The 13926-nt window shown below is 34.4% G+C and overlaps 2 protein-coding genes across 2 annotated transcripts; both read right to left on the reverse strand.

The window, feature by feature from the left end:
• Positions 1 to 460: 460 nt before the first annotated feature.
• LOC112001027 (cytochrome P450 84A1-like) lies at positions 461 to 3151 on the reverse strand. The gene is made up of 2 exons (XM_024033194.2): positions 2117 to 3151; positions 461 to 1335 (listed from the first exon to the last, which is right to left on the reverse strand). The coding sequence occupies exons 1-2, from the start codon at positions 3119 to 3121 to the stop codon at positions 712 to 714; spliced, it is 1629 nt and encodes a 542-aa protein (XP_023888962.2). The 5' UTR covers positions 3122 to 3151; the 3' UTR covers positions 461 to 711.
• A 9555-nt stretch (positions 3152 to 12706) lies between these two features.
• On the reverse strand, positions 12707 to 13926 carry LOC112001006 (uncharacterized). The gene is made up of 2 exons (XM_024033173.1): positions 13155 to 13926; positions 12707 to 13080 (listed from the first exon to the last, which is right to left on the reverse strand). The coding sequence occupies exons 1-2, from the start codon at positions 13924 to 13926 to the stop codon at positions 12707 to 12709; spliced, it is 1146 nt and encodes a 381-aa protein (XP_023888941.1).

The raw sequence follows: 13926 nt of genomic DNA on the forward strand, positions 1-13926 counted from the left end.
GAGAGTTGGGTTCAAATTACGCCTGGTGTAACTCTAAATAATAGTACACCACTCAATAATTTGTTATAGAATTCATATTTTGAAAATCTCATCATTAAATTACACGTTCTATATGTTCTTAACAATCATGCTAATTTTAATAAGTTTATAAACGAAATTCATTTTATCTAATTAACCCAAACAATGTAATTTCAAGCATAATTTTGTTATTAAGTATTAACATAGATTTGTGAAGGGGTAAAATCTTCTAGTCGTAGTGTGTATATGGAAAAATAATAAGTTAATCAAGTAGTTCATGTGTAAGTTTGAGCTTGTTTGACATAAAAATAAACTAAACTTGAACATATAATCTAATTTGATAATGACCTTGAGTTCAACTTGTAGAGCAGCCCAAGCAACAATATTATGAGTCAAAAAAAAAAAAAAAGACTTGGAATAAAATTTACAATTAAAAAAAAAACCCTATAATAATGGTGTATTTTATCTCTTGGCCTTTTACACCACTGAATCTTTGTTTGATTTAATTTATTTGTCATTATACAATAGGACTAAAGTAATATAAAGCCTCACATTAAGGATATAATTATACTGTTATGTTTTAAGCAAAATACATCAAGAGAAACTGAAATAAAGTTTTCTTTTTATTTATAGTTTATATTCTATTTTGATCATCATCCCCGTCAAAACACATCTTCCTTCTTGTTATTTCACCTACCAAAGTGCACACTCTAGGCGATAATTCGGCACTGCAATAAGAGGAGCATCTTTTGGAGTGGTGAGTCCAGGCGTATCACTCATATCAAGCTCACTACCCTTCATTCCCTCGTGTAACTCCCACGTAAAACAATGAACAAGCTCAGCCACACTCTTCTCTAATACATGAAAACCTAGCTGCATGCCTGGGCAAGACCTCCTTCCTGACCCAAATGGAATAAACTCAAAATCATTTCCCTTAAAATCCTTAGCACCTGGTTCCAAAAACCTCGAGGGCTTGAATGCATTTGGCTCCTCCCACACCGTCTCGTTCCGCCCAATAGCCCACGTGTTGATCACCACACGCCAGCGAGCTGGGATAGAATACCCAGCTAACACGGTGTCCTTTGCGGTCTCATGGACAATGAGGGGGATTGGAGGGTGGAGACGAAGAGTTTCTTTGAGTGTGCACTTGAGATACGTGAGGTTTTCGAGGTCGGAGTCTTGGACTCTACGGTACAAGCCTACGACATTTGAGAGCTCTACCTGGACCTTCTTGAGATCTTCTGGGTTCTTCATTAACTCTGCCAATGCCCACACAATTGCTGAAGCAACAGTTTCTGTTCCACCAATCATTATATCCTGTGTAATAATATAGACAACCAATAAATCTTACTTTTATCATCCATGCACATACATATACAATTTATGATAAGTAGTGATGTGAGAGATACATTGAATTTTACTAAATAAGCCTTTACAAATGTATTATTAATCACTAAAAAAAACATTTATTTATTATGTTGTTTAAGTAGCAACAATCACATTGGTTGTTAGTTAATTATAAGCATTTTCTTATAATTTGATAGCCATTAATTTTAACATTTTCTTATGATCGAATATAATTCACATCCTTACACTCCTCTTATTTATCATGGATTAATATCACAATCAGTTATCACTTTTGTTAATGAAAAAAACTAAGACCATAAATTATTTCACAATATTTTGCCACTATGATGTGGTAGAGTAAGAGAGGTGAAGGAAAAATGTGATTTTACGTGTTTTTACACAACCGCTCATCATCTATCATATTAGAGTTGTGATAAAAAAGTTGTGAAATAATTTATGGTCCTATAATCACTCTTAATCTAAATTCCCTTTTGTATTAAAAAAATGTTAAAATTATTATCAATTTTAATACAAATTTAACTACTTAGAAACCGTTGTGATAATAAATATAATTGATTCTTTATCAATAAATAATAATATAATAAAAAATTTTGTTAATTACTTTTATAGTATCCATAGCAATAATAGCACCATTCATAAACCCTAAACCCTATATTTATTTATTTGAGATAAATTATTTTTTAACATAATGGTTTAATTAATTTATTTCATATGAATAAAAAGCTCTTACCATGATAAGACCTTTGATGTTATCTCTATTGAGCTTAAAGGTGGATAGCGAGTCCGTGGACTTGTTGTTCTCATGATCAGCACCTTCATCAAGGAAACTTACTAGTTCATCCACCATATCTGTAGCAGCAGCTTCATTCTCATCCTTGCTATTCTTGTTTCTCTTTTTGGCCAAGTGTTCATCGATGACCTTATCAATGAACAAGTCAAGTGCCCTTCTTACATTAACCAATCTTTTCTTTAAATCTTTTGTATGAATCCAACTCAACCACGGTATAAAATCCGAAAAATCAAACTCCGTGAAAAGCTTCGAGTATTCTTGCAAAATGTTTTCAAACTGGCCCTCTTCTCCTTCACGTGAGTTGGAACCAAACGCTGCCTTATAGATTATGTGGCTGGTGAGACTTGAAGCCATCTTAGAGAGATTAATGGGTGTTCCAGTTTTGGTCGAAATGGTTTGGACCTTCTTGTTGATCTCGTCTCCTACAGAGTCCCAAGTCTCGACTCGTTTTCGGCTAAAGAGTTTTGTGACACATATCTTACGCATTTGACGCCAACATTGGCCGTAATTGGCGAAGGCCATGTCGGCCCGATCATAGCTTAGGTATGTAGCTGCGAAGCTTGAGGATCGGTTCGCGAAGACGCTATCTTGGGCCTGGAGGACTTCACGGGCCAAGTCTGGAGTTGATATGACCACCATGTTATGCAGGCCCATTTGGAGATGGACGAGCCCACCATATTGCTGAGCAAGCTGGGCTAGATGATGGTGAGACATTTGGGACATCATTGACATTTTGCCGATGATGGGTAAGCCTTTTGGGCCTGGTGGGTAAGAAGAGAGATTTCTAGATAACTGAAACAAGAAAACCATGATACATAACAAAGAGGGAAGAAAGAAAAACACGGCTGAATTTTGTATAGGGGATTCCATGGCTTTGGGATTGGGATTTATGAATTGGTGATAATAGTGTGTTATGTATTCAAAAGGGAAAAATAAGGAATTCATTCTACACAAATTGTGTGTTTTGTTAAGTGTGACTGACACCCAAGTAAAACTGGTTTACTTTATTAAAAATAATTGTGTATTACTAGTACTATATGTCAATCATGCAAACTATTCTTTGTTATTTGTGAAACACGGAAATGACTTGAATTTGGTGTATCAATACTACGTTTTCAGTGTTTTCTTGTTTCAGCTACCATCCAGCCACACCTTTTATAGCTAAAGAGGCATGTTGGCTTGGTGAAAGTCTCTCAATAGTCATGAATAGTCACACACAAATAGCATCATAGATTAAGAGTTGAGGGCGCTCCATATTTTACGGTGTGGAGAGTCATTAGGGCATATTTTTGGGTAGAGAGAAATAGTCCATTATCATTTTTAGGCAATGAACGATTTACAAATTGACTTACTGAATTGAACATAATAAATTTGGAAACAAAAAATTATTGAAAAGACCTTTAAATGAATTGTGAAACGTAATACCTGGTCCAAAATCTCTTGCTTTTTTCTCACTAGGAAAAATATCAGGAATAAATAGACTGATATAGTTATCATTTTGTTGAGACTGTGTACTAACATTGCCATATATGTCAATTAGACAAACTATCTTGTTGGTTTTCAAATAGCTTTATCTAATTATAAACTATATTTTCAAACTTTTCTCTCACTTTTTCGGAGAAACATTAGGAAGGAACAATAGACCAATTTCATTATCATTTTGTTGAGATTGTGTACTACCACTGCCATATATAATTAAAACAAACACACAGTTACGTTTTTGTAAAAATAAATAAATAAATAAAATAATAAAATAAAACCTCATCATAAAAAAAATAAATCCTAAAATTACTAAAAGTTTTTGTTTTTTTTTTTTTGTTTTTTTTGCTTATTTATATATTTATATATATCTCATCCACTTGCTACAATAAATATGTAAAATTGTGTTCCATTTTAAAATCCCACTAATTTATGTTTCTTGCCGACTTACTTTTCAAAAAAAAAAAAAAAACCTACTTATCAATTATCATGTAAGCGTTATTCTCAATTATTTATGTCAAAAAACTATGCTAAAGAGAGGTTATGAAAGAATTTTTTTTTTTTTCTTTTTCTTTTCCCCGTGAGTTTACTATGTTTTTGATAATCATAATGAGAAAAACATGTCGAGATGGAAGTTTGCGATATGTTCTTTCCTTCTTCTATTGTGGAACCCACCCCCCAACGTTTTGAAGATACGTAATTTTTTTTTTTTAGCAATTTAGAGGGCGTTTGGACTCAGCTTTCAGCTGAGTACACGTTTTGCGTTTTGTATTTCTCCTCTTTTTTTTTTTTTTTTTCCTCGGAAAGTGAACAGTAAAATCACATGATTTTACTGTACAGGAGACAAAAAACACTGTTTAGCACTATTCACACACTAAAAAATATTAAAAATGAGTCTCACGGTACTATTTACACATTTAAAAATTATTTTACTACAGTATTTTCAATTTTCAGTTTTTAGTTTCAGCAACAATAAATTCAATCCAAACGGACCCTTAAGGTAATGTTCCAAGCGTATCAATTATGTGCACTGCTTCACAGCTTGTGAGTGCATTCTTTTTTTCTTTTTCTTTTTTTGAGAGGAAAACATCCTCATAATTCATTAAATAGAAGTTGAGTCCAAGTACAGAGCCTCCACAGCTGGGGGAGGGGAATCTTCAATCTATACAACATCCTTTGTGAGATCTTTAGCATAGCTAGCTAGAGTATGGGCAACAGTGTTAGCACTCCGTTTTGCGAAAAGAACCTGCAACCATCTGAGGTTGTTTAACATGCAAATAACGTCCTAAAGAATATGGACCAACCGAGACAACAACCCTTTCCTTGAGCTCAAGGCAGTCATGATAGCTTGGTTATCACCTTCGAGAACCAGCTTTGTAAATCCACACGCCATTGCAAATTCCACCGCATGACGACAAGCTAATATCTCTGCCTCCTCACTACACGCCACTGGGGGTCCTTTTGCCAATAAAGACGCCATGACTTCCCCTCTATCATTGCGGATAATGGCTCCAATACCAAAAGCCCCACCTTCCTGGAAAATCAAAGCATCAAAGTTAAGTTTGTACCGAGCTAGAGGGGGTGGCGTCCATCTCATCGGGTTGGGTATTATGGACGGTACTGAGAGTTGAGTGTTAGCTCGTCGAAACTCCTCCGTAAAGTCTTGTGCACGTTTGATTAATACCTTAGGTGCTTGCAGTTGCTTTCCATGAATCATGCCATTTCGTGAGTGCATTTTTTATCTTTGTAATTTATAATAGGTTGGTTAGTCCATTATTATATTACTAAGTTTTTATGTAAATTGAGTGTTTATGTGACGAAGTTCATAGCCTGTGTATTTGTTAATGTCTTTTCTGAGCAAATATTTTCTTGGTTGATCATGAAATGAAAATTCTCTTTTAATTGATTGTTTTTACATTCTATTTATCTTTGGTGGAAGTAATCTTTTTCATTTTCATGTAAAGATCATTTCCTTCTTAAGTACGTTCACCTACAAAATGCCCCGTTTGGGTAAAAATAGCAGCATAATGCCATTTTCTCCAAACTATATAGGGAAATGCCCCTCTTTTGTAACTCGATTTTCTCAAAATCGAGTTAGGCCCTATAGCGGCGTTTTTTAGGAGCCTATAGTGACGTTTTTAGGACCTATAGTGGCGTTTTTTAACTCGATTTATAAGAAATCAAGTTATAGGTAAAAAAAAATTAAAAAAATTGCCTATAACTCGATTTTATGGAAATCGAGTTACAAAACGTCACTATAGATCCTGAAAATGTCACCATAGGTCCTTAAAAACGCCGCTATAGGGCTCCAGAATTTTTTTTTTTATAACTCGATTTTGAGAAAATCGAGTTACAAAAGAGGGGCATTTCTCTATATAGTTTGGAGAAAATGGCATTATGCTGCTATTTTTACCCAAATGGGGCATTTCCCAATTTTGTCCGGCAAAGTTGTGATAAAAATTTTGGTCCTAGTATTATTCTATTACTATTGTAAAAGTAATAAAATAAAGGTACTACATCGTGCCATTGGATATTTTCAGAATTCATGTTAGTATTTACTTTGATTAGTTTCAATTTTTGTTAACTTATTTAAACAGGTACAACTGGAATTTTCCTCTTCAAAAATCATCAAAATGTTAATTTAAACAAAACAATCAAGTCTTAAAATTTCAAAATTTTAAAATTGGTTATGAAACATCATCTTAATAGTTCGAAGTCCACGACATCCATTCTAACTCTTACACATTTTTTACTGCATCCAAAAGTTGATGCAACTTGTACGTTGTAACTTGTAACTAAACACGTATGTCACTAATAAGGGTGCTCCATCAATGCAAACATCTACTAGACTACTACAATTCTCTCTCTTGTCTTCAACCAAATGAGCGTTGTAATTCAAATTGGCATTTATTAGTTTTTCATGACATCCAGGACCTCGTTTTAACTATTGAATTATAAGGGGAAAAAAGATAAGTATGTTGGAACGCAATATTTTCAAGTGATGTAAATAATAAATCTATATGAGAACCAAAAAACATACTCTGATGTAGAACAACACTAAAGTACTTTGTCAAGCATCCAATTTTGTTGAGCACTCTGGCTAATTATCATTATGTCCCTTGAGAGTTTTGTGACAAACTCAAATCAGGATGGTTTTTGTGATGACTTGAGACCAACACCATGACCGAGTTGTTGTTTTGGTTCAAGTCCAACAATCTTGTGTTGGTTTCTTTGGTTATTTGACCGTTAATTTTTAAAACCATAATGATATCTTCGCTAATCACTGTTGAGTTACATGCTTTAGAAACGAGACATAGTGAAAGACACTGGCGGTCTTGGTGATCTTGTAGCAGTTGTAACCTTGTAGGACTAGGGCTAAGAGGGGAGTAATTCTTTGGATTCAACAAGATGCTTATGTTATCGAAGAAACCATTTTATGCCACTAAGGGACAGACATGGCATATGGAACAAAACGGATTCAAAATGAGTTCCACTCATATTATGTGGGTTAGAAATGGATCGAGGAAATTGAGTTGCAGATTGGGTCTAGTTGGCGGGTCGACCCATATTTTTCCTATGAAATTTTTTTATGAAAAAACATGTATTTGCCTTTTTTCTCTAGGAATGTATTTGCCACTTGGTAAGTCATATAGCAAATTACTTGGTATGAAATGCATTATTTTGAATTCACCACCCATATAAAAAAAAGATCTCAGCTCAACAAATTGATATTTGTTCACTAATTAAAAAATTATACAAATCATAACATTGCTAATCAAAATAAATAGCACAAACACGAAAGAGTCTAAAATACCCTTTAAAAATATAATTAAAATAAACACATAAATTTCACTGCTACACAACAGTAGCATCCCAAAATATAAAACAAAATTACAAATGTCCAATTGGATAGCTAATTTAACAAAGTATTGAAACATATAAAAAATATAAAATCTTGAAAACTAATTTCATAATCTAATGAATAATATCTTGAAAAATAATCTTTCTTTCTTTTTTTGAGGAAAAGTAGCATTTAATTTTAGATGCATTGTAGCTGATACTCTATTTCAGTTTAGGAATATACATCAAAATTTGATTGTACACTTATTTATACATGGTCTTTATTATTATTATAAATATCACATTATTGTTAAGCAATATACACTCTAGAAAATATCATATTTTATTTTTAAAGTCCTTTTATTTTGGATATGAATTGTTAAAAAATAGGCCTAAACATCCAAAATTTATGCCAATTTTGTTGATATATTTTGGCTTTTACTCTTTTCACACTTTTGAATACTTCTCATATATATCTATAATTTCAAAAATATGTTTTTAAGTCTACTGCAACCAAATTATCTTGATATATACTTTGTCATTTGATATTTAAAAATCTTTACTTATTGAGTTATTCAAGCAAGAAGAATACATCAATCTTTAATTGTTGCATACAATCATCAATTTGTTTGTATGCAACTAGATAAAGGTCTCAATTGTTTCATTGATGTCATTGTATTTAATTGGCGTTAAATATAAATACATGTTTTTTTAATGGTGCCATACAAAAAATGTTTTAAAATTTTAGTGTTTTATTTTTTGACAAAAATGCAAAACTGATCCTCTAACTTTCACTCTTTTTCATTTTAATCCTCTAACTTTCAGTTTTGTCAATTCAGTCATCTAACTTTCAATTTCTGTCAATTTGGTACTCCGTTAAACACCAGTTATGTCATGCCGTTAATTGAGCCAAAACGATGTCCTTTTTGGATTTTTTTTATTATTATTAATAAATTTCAGAATTTAAAGAAAAAAAAAAACTGATATTAAAAAAAAATTTAAAAAAAAAAAAATTTGTTGATTGAACAAACCTCGACGCTGTCTTCCTTTGTCATCGCTATCGATTGAAGTGTCTTGAAAAGTACAAACTTTCTTGTTTTTTCCTAAATGGAATTTCTTTCCTGTTGAACCCAAATTTGTTACAACCTATATTTTGATATATCTGATGAATGTTTATGAAATTTTTTGGATGATTGATGATGGGTTTGTCGAAATCATGTTGGTTTATCTGATAAATTTTCTAGGTTTTCCTTACTTTGTGATTTTTTTCGAAAATTTTTTCATGTTAATTGGTGTTTTGGTTAAGAGGGTATATGGTCTCAAAACTTGGGGTTTGTGGGTTTTGTGTATAAGTAGGAACTGGTTTGAATAGGTTTGTCTGATATTTATTGAATTTTATTATAATTTGGTTTTATCTTGGTGCTTTGTTTTAGAGGGTATATGGTTTCAGAACTTGGGGTTTGTGGGTTTTGAGTATTAGCAAAAACTGGTTTGAATGAGTTTGTTTGATAAAGTTATTGAATTTGCTCATAGCACCAGTCGGGCCTCGGCGGCTCACGACTGGCTATCTCTGGGGAGATCAGTAAAAACCCACCTCGAGAAGGAGGTTCTCGAAGCTTGTGGTCAATGTTGATGAAAATTTCGAGCTCGATTTCCGAGGCTTTAAGGATGACGATGAGTTTGATATTGATGAGGAAGATGAGGTCCTCGGTTTTGATTTTAAGGGAAGGGGTTTGATGAGGAAAATGTTTTTCTTTTTTCTTTTAATTTCGAAATTAAAAAAAAAAAAAAAAAAAAAAAAAAAAAAAAGAAGAAGAAGAAAACGACATAATTTTAGTGACATTAACGGCAGCCCATAACTGGGGTTTAACAAAATCCTGCATTGACAAAAATTAAAAGTTAAAGGACTAAATTGACAAAACTGAAAGTTAGAGAACTGAAATGAAAAAGAGTGAAAGTCAGAGGGTCAGTTTTGCATTTTTGCCTTTTTTATTATAAAAAGAATTAAGTGCATTATATGTGTCAATTGAGTTTGAGTTGTGTAGTACAAAGCTCATAACAAACAAGTAAACTAAATATATCTTAATTTTTTTTTTTTTACCCAAAAAAAAAGTTTAAAAAAACAGGTCAGATCACATGTTAGCCAGGTTGGGTTAGGTTGACCTGTAAAATGGGTCGGGTCATGAGTCAACTTGTTTTTATTCGAACCAAAAAAAGGGGTTATGGTTGTGTCAGCAAATTCTAGGTCGTTTTGCCATGTCTAAGCAATGGTGTGCCTAGTACACAATTAGAGACTCCTTGCAATATCCCAATTTGGATGCCTTGTTGCCTTATTATTTTAAGTAAAAGATAGATTTCTTTTTTTTAAATGATTGATTTTTAGAAATATTTCACAATAGTTTATATGTGTTTAGTTTTAGCAAGTTTTTTATTTGATTAATTGCATTTGTCCATCTTAAATTATAAAGCTACTACAGTGAAAAGAACAAAAGCATAAGTCTATTGTCTGAGTAATTCTTAGGTACTCTCAGAACACGAAGAATAATGCTCTCTCATTTCAAACTTATAGTGTGATTCACTTATTAAATTCACAGTGAAATCCACCATGAAAGTAGAAGGAGAGAGCACTATTTTTCCGTGCTAGTACCTAAAAATTTTCTGTATTCTTTACTATGCTTCATGGAAAAGGGACAAAAGCACATATCTATTGTCGGCCTCACTATAGCTTCTGGAGAAAAGAAAAGGCACAACCCTATATTGCGTCCTTCAATGAAGCTACTTTGTATCATCTTCTTGGTCAAATCAGCAACCAAACAATTGACAACACAAAGAAGTTCCAGGAAAATCTTCTGGACTCATGCAACACCCTTTTCTCCTATGGTTCAAGCCCACAGATTTGATAGTTTTGGGAAATGACTTGGTATTCATGTACCCTTGACCATGTATACTTGGTTGGGTACATAAAAGAATGAAAACCATATCACAACCAAGGGTGCATATATGAATTTTTTTTTTTTTTTTTATGAGAAGACTTTCATTAAACAGAACGAAGAAGTACAATGGGAAACAGGATAGCTATATCATCATAGACAATCCTGGCGGATCAAGTGTCTCACTATGGACGGGGAACATCCCTCCCAGGCCTGGCTAATTTCCTTACACTTAGCATAGAGGGCTAGTTCATGTGTTGCCCTATTGAAGTCCCACTTCACATGCCTGATTTGCCAACTGCTAAAACAGTCCAGACTACTCAGAATTCCTTGAATAATATGGCCCGTTTCTCCACTAACTTCCTTGGCTGCGATGCTCTGAACAACTAAGAGAGAGTCTGATTCGATGATGATTTGTTGGAATCCCAATTCCCAATTCTTTTGCTAACAGAACACCAGCTTCCATTGCCAAAGCTTCAGCCTCTAACACAGAGAAATTTCCAGGTAGTAGTCTACATTGACCAGCTGTAGCCTCACCCATAAAATCTCTTATGATTACTCCAATACTTGATTTCCTTCCTCTCTCTAATGTCGCCCCATCCACATTTATCTTATAGACCCCCATTGGAGGCTTCTTCCAACTTACCTCACAAAAGGCCGAACCAAGTTGGAACAATTTGAATGCTTCTTTATAATTCAGAAGAAGGCTCGAGGCAAAGTCCCAAATCTGTCCAGCGGATTGTTTTTCAGATTCATGCACACACTAGCTTCTGTTGTACCAGATTGCCCATGTTGTCACAACCCTTATCTCCAGGTCTCTAGTTGTTCCTGCATATAAGAGTCTTAGAGCAATATCAGAGAAGTCTTGGTTCTCTGCACAGATTTTGATTGGGCACTCCTTCCACCAACTCCAAAATTCCTTTGCAATATTACATCTGAACAATGCATGACATATGGACTCAACTTCTTGCCCACAGATGGGCATATTCCACTTGGAAGCACTGGTTTGTTTCGGGACTCGGGTGCGGGTGCGGGTGCGGGACTCGGCAATTTTTGAAAAAGGTGGGTGCGGGTGCGGCAGGACTCGGCAATTAAAAAATTATTAAAAATATATTTATTTATATTTTTAATATATTGCTAAGCATACTTTTTCACATTATATAAACATATACCAAATTTAAGAGCAATAGTAGATAATAACTAAAACATGATGTTCATAAATTAAAAACAACCCACAAGATTAAAACTAAAACATTCCATGATGTTCGGAAATTAGACTACAACTCACAAGTTCGAAACTAAAACAAAATAAAATATAATCAACAAGACAATCAAACACCAACATCATCATCCTCAATATCAGTAACTTCACTTCGAACTTCACTTTCACTAGTAGTAGCACTAGTGTTAGAATTCCCAATAACCATAGCCTCCAACTCTGGCTCATCAAGTGTAAGGGCTGCATTCTCAAGAATTCCAGCTCCTCCATGTATGTCACTCTCATTCCAAGTCTCCTGCAATATCCCACATCTTTGTTGCTGCATGTACGTACTCCTCATTGCGCCTTGACAAGAGTCGAAGATTAGAATGCACATATACCAAATCCTCAGCACGTGCAGGAGTCATTTTTTTTTTTCTTTTTAAGGAATGAATGAATTTGTATGTGCTCCAATTTCTCTCAGCGCATGAGGATGAACAAGGTTGTCCAAGAAGTTTAAGGGCAAGGGTTTGAAGAGTTGGAAATGCAGAGCCATGGTATTGCCACCAAACCAAAGGTTGTAAGGCCCACTTATCTGTCAAGGCATCTGGTGAAGGAAACCTCCCTCCTGAAAATGTAGCAAACTCAGACTTCACCACCAGCTTTAATTCACTCTCATCTTGAAAGTATCGATCCAAACACTTGCTCATTTCCATAGAAATTTCATGATCCCGATGTGGAGGGATGCGTTTTGGATTCCCCAAAAGCAATTCAATGGAGTAATACCTAGTTAAAGATTAAAAAACAAATATAGATGAAACGTGTGTTTTACTAAAAGGGTGAACTAAGGAAAATAGAAAATAAATGTACTTACTTAGGATTTAAGGAATGAGCCAAGCAATGTATTGGTGTACAATTTTTAGTCCATCGATCAATGAGTATATCATACACCACAGCCCAAAATGAGCTATACTGATCATCTTCCAAGCCTTCGTGCCAATATATTATTGCCTTCACCTTCTCTATCATTGAATCCCACATCTCATACACAAGATGAAGACAAGGCTTATCTGTGTCGGCTATTCATAGCATATCATAAATGGGTCCTATGAATTCAAGAATATAATCAACCTTATCCCACCAAAGATCACTTAGAATCATATCTTTCACCTTTTGAGCTTTTCCAACATCATCCTCTCTATAAGAAGCCCATTGGTCACTAATAGCGATAGCTTGAAGGCATCTTTTTATCAACTTCAACCTTTTCAGCATTACAACAACCGAAGCAAATCTAGTATCAGCAACTTGGAGCAATTTTAATGGACAAAATTCATTAAACATTGCCAACCTCATTGAATTGTTCATGATAAAAACATGTATGAAGGATGCATCATCACCAATACGTGTAATCCAATTACATTCCTCATATGTAACTTCACTCTTTTTAGTGTTTTTTGCTGCACAAATATTCTTCAAGGCTAAATTGAGAGTGTGGACAACACAAGGTGTCCAAATATTTTAGGATACTCACCTTCAATAAGAGCTCCAACAGACTTCATCACACTAGCATTATCAATGATGACTTGGGCAACTTTTTCATGTCCAATCTCTTTTATAGCATCCTTCAACACCCCAGCAATATAATGTTTGTCTTTGAACTCACCTGACCCATCAACTGCCTTTATAAACACTGGACCCCCATCTGATACAACCATAATATTAATAAGAGGCCTCCTTTGTGGATCTGACCATCCATCAGAAACTATACTTACACCATTTTCAAGCCAAGAGTCCTTAATTGGTTTCAAAAGTCTTTCAACATGAACTCTTTCTTTTTGCAAAAGTGTTGTTCTCAAGGCATTGTATCCAGAAGGAAGATAACCCAGAATGTTATGGGTAGCAACATATGCATAAGAACTACGATAATATGGGTTCCTTGCAAAGTTAAACGGAAGCCCACCGTTGTAAAACATCCTAGCAATTCTGCTATCCAAATCATGTCTAGCATTATTCTGGAATGCTTTCTCTAAAGGAGAATCCATCTTCCTCCTCTTACTATCAACCGAATTTGTACTACCACTCCCTTCTTGTCTTCGAAATGGGGAAATAGGAGCAAGCCCACGGTCTGGGGGAGGTGGGGGTAAGGGAGTTTGACTTCTCCGTTCTCTCTCTTTCTTATCATTCTCAACTTGATCATGCATTCGCAGCATTTCCTGCCTATGGCTCTTCGCCTTAGAGCATGCTCTAATACCTTTGCCAGAAATTCCTAATAAATGAGCCTTAATCCTAGAATAGAATCCCAT

Source organism: Quercus suber, unplaced genomic scaffold (genome assembly GCF_002906115.3).
Source record: "Quercus suber isolate HL8 unplaced genomic scaffold, Cork oak 2.0 scaffold_377, whole genome shotgun sequence".
Classification (NCBI taxonomy): Eukaryota; Viridiplantae; Streptophyta; class Magnoliopsida; order Fagales; family Fagaceae; genus Quercus; species Quercus suber.

Coding starts and splice junctions, on each gene's coding strand:
- LOC112001006 (XM_024033173.1), bottom strand. CDS start 13,926: ATGGGATTCTATTCTAGGATTAAGGCTCATTTATTAGGAATTTCTGGC. Junction 13,081..13,154: donor TGTTGGAGCTCTTATTGAAG/GTGAGTATCCTA, acceptor ATATTTGTGCAG/CAAAAAACACTAAAAAGAGT.
- LOC112001027 (XM_024033194.2), bottom strand. CDS start 3,121: ATGAATTCCTTATTTTTCCCTTTTGAATACATAACACACTATTATCAC. Junction 1,336..2,116: donor ACATCAAAGGTCTTATCATG/GTAAGAGCTTTT, acceptor ATTATTACACAG/GATATAATGATTGGTGGAAC.